Below are 7972 nucleotides of genomic sequence, written 5' to 3'. Positions count from 1 at the left end.
CAGTCCGCACCAGCTGACCTTTGACAGACTTCTTTTGATGGTGCGGGTGCCAGCTACCATAATCCAAATAGTTATTGGAAAAAGTCATCTTTCTATGAATTCTTGTAATAAATATATCTAACTGATCAATTTTCAATTCCACATCTAGGTAATTAATCGTTTCCTTGTTATATTCATGTGTGAATTTCAAAATGCACAGTTCCATTAATCCACACAAGGAACTCATTCAAATCTTCCTCAGTCCCCTTAACAAGGAAAAGATTGTCCAGAAATCTAGTGTAATGCATAGTATGTGACAGAGGTTTTCATCAAATATTCCTGTTCCCAATAGGACATAATCAGGTTGGCAAATATGGGGTCACGAGCCACCCCCATTGCCACACCTTTGTTTGTAATATTGCCCTTCGAAACATATATGGTTGTTCTTTAATACAACCTCCAATACCACAAATTTATTCACCTCATCCTGATGGAAAATGTTAGTTTTGTTAAGCTGCTGTTCAAGCCAGCTTAAACCTTCATGTGGGATCACAGAAAAAAGGTTGACATCGATGGTTACCAAAATTAACTTGGGTACTACATCGATCCCATTTAATATGTTCAGAAACTGAGTCCTTACTAATATAAAAAAATGCCCAGACTTTTTTTCATATTTTGGTCTAAATATTTACTAATGAAGTAGGTCTTTGATCTTTTACCATCCACAATGGGCCTAAATTTTGGATTTCTTAGGCCCTTGTGGAGTTTCAGTATCCCAAAAATACTGGACACCCTGGGATGCTCATTCTTCATGTAATAATATTCATTTTCATCAATCTGGGCTTGATACAACATGTCATCCAACAATAAGTCTACCTTTCTATCGGACACTAATTTCACTTGATGAACTTTCTTCGTATGCATCGTCCAACAATTCATCCCATCTAAGTAATCAAGCCTGTCCATTATTACCACTCCACTGCCTTTGTCAGGTTTCATGAACCTATCCTGATCACAGTAAGAGCTTTATTCCTTATGAATCATAGAGGAACTTTATAATAATGCAAAACTGAAAAAAAAAATGTTTTCAGTTTACACTGCAGATTTAGCCTACAGTTCAGAAATCAGATATTTGACAGATTGCTTCATCTTGCAGATTCATTTGATTTATAGTTGGCATACAGCATTAGAAAATAGATAAGAAATACAAGAGTATATTCACCATAGCATATAGGTTCAACAAGATCACAGTTTATGCTCCATCCTGCCAGACTCCAACTCTGTGCCATTTACACATTGCTTTTCAGGGTTTTATTATAAAATTATTATGCCACTGTGTAGATTGTATTCATGCCAGGTTTGCTGGCAGTACAATATACAGTTTGATAGATTTTGATAATTTTTTTGTTTTTATTTAGTTTGGTTTAGACCTTTAAAGCTAGTTTAGTTTTCTTCATTCTCAGTGTATTCTACAGATTTTTAATGTCGTGGATAGCTCATATGTGCAAAATATTGCTGTAACAAGGTTCTCTCTAGAAGGAATCCCCAGGTATATTAAAACAGTTGCGGATGGCTTTAAAAATGGCACAATTGCACATAAGGGAAAGCAGAGTTAAGATAAAGTTAGTGTGGAGCCAACAAATGGCAGCTTTTTTTTTTTTTTTTAAATAAAGAAATGGCAAGTAATGCATCAAGGGTTTGTAGTTCAGAAGACAGGAGCCCCCCTTTAGCTAGCCTTAATATTTTCACATGAAAAGCCCTAGGATGCCCGAGGCAGAGAATGGATGCAACCAGAGACTGAAGTAGCACTTTTTATAGAAGCATGAAATGAGTTGGGGGTATATAGATGTACAGGATCATGCTGGGGAGATGTGAAAGGATCATCTTGAGCAAGAAGGAAGGAAAGATGAGAGGGTAGCCTAGACAGCAGACTGCAAAGATACTTTGCAAAAACTGCATCCACATGCAGGGGCTTGTGAATCCAACAAATGAAATACAAGGGGTGCTATGCAGGGAGACTGAAAAGATGGTTAAGAGGGTGTGGAACAGTTTGAAAGAAATTTAGAAGGGTTGGATGAAGATCAGTAGAATACAGATGCACTTTAAGAGCAGACTAGTTTAATGGTCATCTTTTACAATCAAGGAAAGATAATACAACACCATGTGCCTTCAAATTAAGCTAAACCAGTACAACCACAGCCAAAACAATTCAGATCAGCCAGCTTAGCCTTGCTACATGGAGTTGGCAAAGAACTGGCATAGGGACTCCCAGTATACAGCACTGCCCCTTTTGCTTCCCGAAATATCTTGATTTGGATATCTTCAGCAGCTTACCTTTTCAGTCCAAGAGAGTCCATCATTAACTTGGTGTGGATTCATTCCTCCTTCCACTTTCCCCTTAACAGGCTCATTGCATTGACATTTAGTACGGCTATACCTCCCTGTATCTTGTTCCACTTCCCATCAACCATGTCCTTACTAGCTCTTTGGTTTCCCCTGAAGAAATGGCAAAGTTGTAGTAGTGTTGCTACAGACATTATACAAACCTTTTGCCACAAAACTTGATTACAGTCAAATTTCCTCCTTTAAAATAAGGAAATGCTTAATGACTCAAAACCATATTCTGGCTTATCCTTGGATGGTGGTGGAGACAAATTAAAATATTCTTGCTTTAGTCTTCTCTTCTGTCAATATTGTAAAACCACCAGCCCCATTTGAAAGCTAAATCCTACGGTGAATGAGATGCATGATGTATGCATTAACGGTATGACCTCAGTACACGTACTGAAGCATGTAACCTGCCCAAATTTTGTATGCATTTCAATTTACCATATCCATGCATAACTTGTTTAATAATGCTCCATTTATATGGATTTAATTTGTTCTTGCTAGAACATTTACGACAGCTGTGTGTGTGCAAATAAGATGCAAGCTACTAACAGGCTCATGTAGCTCTGATACCTTGTTGCTTATGAAAGGAAAATTCAAAACCATGCAGACAGTCTCTGCAGGTTTATGAAAGAGCCAGGACACTGTTCAAACTGTACCTGTTCCACCCCAGACGAGTTAAAGGCATAATTAAACCATTTACACATCAGGTAATATGCACCATTGTTCCAAGGACTAGAGAAGTGCAGGTGTGATTCCATTTGCTAGAGAAATAGAAATACAATTAATTTAACTTTACAGCAGATTAATTAACTGGATGCAATTTGGTTGGTACAAGTATAGTGTGCAGATGAACTCTTATGCATGGGGGGGGGGGTCATACCGGCATGCCTACATTAGGGCTTTCTGTAAATGTAGTAGTTTCATTCCCCATAGCAGTTTGATATACAGCTAGATATACTGTCTATGCCTCGATCGCACTACAAGGGGGGAAGAGGGGAGGGGTCTCCAAAAATGTTGTATCCCTCTTGCAGCACCAGTAAAAACCAAACCTCTGGGTGGGCTATATCCAATCACCCAAGTACTTAATGCCATCTTTGCTGTACTTTAAAGGAGTGAGAAAAAACTTTTGTTTGCAATTATCTGAGGGGAAATGTTATATCAGCCAATCATGTTCAAAGAAGCACAAGTGTCTACGTCTCTATGATTTTGTAATGTTTTGATGTATACACTTGAGAGTTGGGGTCAGGTAGGTTAATAATCCAAGTTCATTTGGCTGTACTAACCAGAGACACATATTGCTTCCTAAGACTTTGGAAGTAAAACCTCTGATATGGTGACAACCGCACCCCGCTACCATAATGTTCTAGTGGATATTTAGCAGTGTCATCTTTTGTCTCATTTTACTTGGTTTCAGTTCAGTTGTGGATTGATACATGTGCTCAAAGATCAGTGTTTTTCTCTGTCAAGCATGATTTTAAGCCATCCTACATACATGCCAAGTCAATACTATTAATGCTAGAGGTGACGCCCTCCCCCACAAAAAAATTCATGAGTGTCTCATACATAGCACAATAAAATTCTTTAGATACAGTAGGTCTTTCTTGTTCCTGAATGCAGTGTTGAGTTTGAAGGCATGTTTAATTTATGGTTTGCAACTTCAGATAAAAGTCAGTTCTGAGCCAGTTAAAGCATGGTTATCGTATGACAATTGACGAATATGCATCAACATGTTCTGTCCTGCACCCAAACGGGATTGCAAATATTAGGTTTCATCAGGTAAACAGTAATATTTTTGAAGTGCAACCACATTGATTTCATACAACAGGACAAAAAAAAAAGTCTAGAAAATTCCATGAAGTTTATTTATATAAAAATGGCAACTCAAATTCATTGCCTTTGATAATGAATCAAAAAACATTACTGGATCACATGGAAAAAAGGTGCATTAAAACAGAGTGCTTTTCATTGGAGAAACTCGCCACATTACGATTTCCTACCAAGGATGATTTTTAAAATGGACTGCTTCCCGTTAACTTACAGAAGCCCTTGTGCAGAGCTCATTCAGTTGGTCCTGTAACAAATATGAAACAGTTAATGACAATTCATCCACGATCTTATAACAAATCATCTCAAACAAAGCTAAAAAGTTAGGCTACAGATATTAGACTGAAGTCACTCACAGGTGGTACTGAATAAAGGGAAAAGGTACAGGAGGTGATTTAATTTAGCAGTTTACTTTTGCTTCCTATAATCTGATTTTATTTAGGCTTTTCTCTTCTGGGGGGGGGGTTCAGATATGAATTCATGTAGATTGATTGACAACTCTGATCAAGTGCTGACAGATAAGAAAAGCAGCAAAAATAATTTTCAGAAAACCTGAGGATAACATACCTAACTCCAAGGTCTCATAGCAGTGGAGAAAACTTAATTGCCAGTTAAAGGCGTTTCAGACTTTTGTCAAATTGACATGCTATTCAGGCATTTCCTACCTGCAAACAGAATGCATTGAGGTGGCAGAGGACTGAATGACCATGTTGAGCTGTGGCCATGCCACGTGGTCATACTAATGTGAAGAGGATAAGTCTTGGCTTACATTTACATTGCCTGTCTGCAAATGGATACAGGAATGGTTACTTTAATCCTCCAAACTGATCTTGCCATTGTGAGTGGGATTCCCTTTTTCTAGTTTAAATCAATGATCTTGCAGGAGTGCTTTGGAACTGGCATCTGTACTTTTTTGGGAGTAGTGGAGAGCATACCTCTCAACCTCTTAATGCAAAAAATCTGGACAAAACCTAAAACAATGGGAGAACAAAGGCCCAAAAATAGAGACAATTTTTAAATATTGCTCTTATAAGCTTAGAAAGCTGCTAGAATAACAGGATTTCTTAGCATGTATTTTCTGAAGGATATGAAGTCTGAAACTTGTACATGTCTATTTGGGCATTTATTGACCTCTGTCCTCAGTGATATGCCAGAAAACCAGATTTTATGAGGAACAGACCAAATATCTGAGGCAAAAATCTGTACAGTTGAGAGGTAATGGTGGGGGACTATATTATGACCATACAATATTTTCTCAGCATGATTGGAATGGCTTGTGTGAAGTGAAAATTCTAAAGATACTTTTGAGCAGTTGTATAGGCATTAGAAATTGAAAAGGGCAAACTGTTTACCATCAAAATCTCAAAGGCAAAATAAATTAACTAAAATTCCAAAAACATTTAGACTAAATTTCAAATGTCAGAAACAAATGAGATTTGACATACCAGACTTCCAGTCCATATGTTCTTTTAAGTTTTAGCAGGAGGGCAAGGGCCCTGCACCCCCACCCCATCCCATGCAAATTATATATACCAGCTCAGAGATTGCAAGGGTAAATTCCCTGATCCTCACTGTATCATATCCATTCACAATGCCAAACTCACGAGTCAAGCTTTACTTTTATGATTTTGTATTCCAGTTCACCATTGTAAAATTTTTGAAAACTGCCTTTCGTCCACATGATTTTCCAACACGAACCTTCAAAATTTTGATTTGGATTTAGGAGCTGTAGATTAATTTTATGGATTTTTGATCACAATACTTCTAACATATTACAGCATATGGAAATGTAAATTAGTCCACGGACAAATATTAAATATCCCAGGGGCAGGAGTTAAAAGCCCCTGTTAACTCACCTGTGTCTAGTAACAATATTCAGTGCAAGCATTTTGTAAAGTCTGCCTGCCTTATCTCATGTAGTACTAATGCATTAATCCCACCCTACACAATTCAGTTTCACTTCCAAACCTCAGTGACCCCATCACACATCTTACTTTTCATCCTGGCTGATTATGGCAAATTAATCCTAGAAAAGCCCAAACAAATCATAATCCCTGTTTATGGAGATGTATTACACATTTACTAACTTCTACATATGGATGAATCCAAGTATGCCATCATGGGAATACTGAAATACTATAAGACTTTCACATCCAAAGTCTGAAGATAGGTGGACTCCACTGAAATGAATCCTGGTAGATTTGTGAACACTAACTTGAGCGCGTGAATGGAGGACCAGACAAATAAGCCTGATATCCAGTTCAGTCTGCATTAAACCAGTACCGGGTACTAACCCCCTCTCTAAAAATGGTTAAGTACACCTGCAGTAGTCATTGTAGAGCCACATGAAGTGTAAGATAAAAGAAATCTTGGAGATAAATGCATCATTGCACTCAGATGAGTGCAACTGAATGGTTTTCAGCTATATCACAAAATGTTTGAGGCCCTACTGTACTAAAAATACAGTTGCCACTGAAAGAGTTAGCCAGTAAGGTCAAACATGTCAAAGGATATCCTTCCCACTCCTTCACTGTGGAGTGTGATAATGCATACATATAATGTTTTTTGGTGATTCTGGTCTGAATTTTGAAAAAGGGAAATTTACATATCATCCATCTAATTTCTCCCCACCTATGAATGCTGTGGTTCATCAATTTCAAAACAGTGTCCTTAGGGATGTTCATTTTCAAGGGTCTAGTTTGGCCTGGAAACACAACAATATAACTTTTAGGGAGAAACAAGCCATGCTGGAACTCCAGAAAAACAAACAAATTGTGATTACAGCAGCAGACAAAGGTGGAGCAGTTGTAGTACAGAATTGGGATGATTACAACAGTGTGGCCTACAGACAATTATCAGACACTAGATATTATATCCATATGTCCAATGACCCTGTACATAGATTCACCAAGTGTATTGAACTTTTCCTTAAAACTGCCTTGGCTAGGGGTGTAATCTCTAAAGACACTATTTCAACTTACAATCAAGGATTATAACTCTCAATATATTTATTTCCTTCCGAAAGTGCATAAAAATCTTACACACCCACCGGGGAGACCTATTGTGTCTGGAAGGAAATATTTAACTGAACCCCTGTCTGTTTTTGACTAAACATCTTAAACCTCTGTTGGGTTTCCTTCGGTCAAGATTAAATGACACCACAAGTTTTTTACAAATTATATCTGATGCTCAGTTGGAAGAAGATTGGTATTTATGTACGCTTGACGTATGTGCCTTATATACCAATATCCCACACCAAGCTGGCCTTCGGGCCTTGGCATTCTGGTTGGAATATGCAGGTCTATATGGTTCCACATTCAATGAATTCTTGGTCGACATGGCTAAATATGTCCTTACTTGTAATGTTTTTTATTATAAAAACAATTGTTATTGGCAAATTAAGGGCACGGCTATGGGGGCTTCTTTTGCCCCCATATACGCCGACCTTTTTATGGCTTATGTCAAAACTAAGTTTATGATGGCACTAGAAATACCTTTCTTTCAGAAATGGATATTTGGAGACGATATCTTGACGATATCAGGTTAGTGTGGAGGGGTACTGAGTCTAGTCTGTTGGCTTTTGTAAAATATTTGAACAACAATGAGTGGGGTTTAGGGTTCACGGAACAACATGATACCCATAGGATGATTTTTTTGGATGTGGTCATACGGAAACTCCCTGATGGCACACTTGAGAGTGAGACATATAGGAAGTTCCCCCAATACAATTCATTGTTGCATGCTACAAGTTTTCATGCTCCACACATAGCCAATAATA

The 7972-nt window shown here is 37.9% G+C and overlaps 1 protein-coding gene across 1 annotated transcript in view; it reads right to left on the bottom strand.

Annotated features, from left to right (window-relative positions):
• Positions 1-4208: 4208 nt before the first annotated feature.
• LOC122808122 (borealin-2-like) overlaps positions 4209-7972 on the bottom strand; it is a 268638-nt gene continuing 264874 nt past the window's right edge. The window contains exon 10 of the mRNA XM_044079090.1: positions 4209-4441. Within this exon, the coding sequence (XP_043935025.1) occupies positions 4400-4441 (42 nt within the window). The 3' untranslated portion in view covers positions 4209-4399. The remainder of the gene's footprint in view (positions 4442-7972) is intronic.

This window comes from Protopterus annectens, chromosome 8.part0, assembly GCF_019279795.1.
Source record: "Protopterus annectens isolate FY-2018-M chromosome 8.part0, PAN1.0, whole genome shotgun sequence".
NCBI lineage: Eukaryota > Metazoa > Chordata > Ceratodontiformes > Protopteridae > Protopterus > Protopterus annectens.
This window is presented reverse-complemented; position numbering and strand designations above follow the sequence as displayed.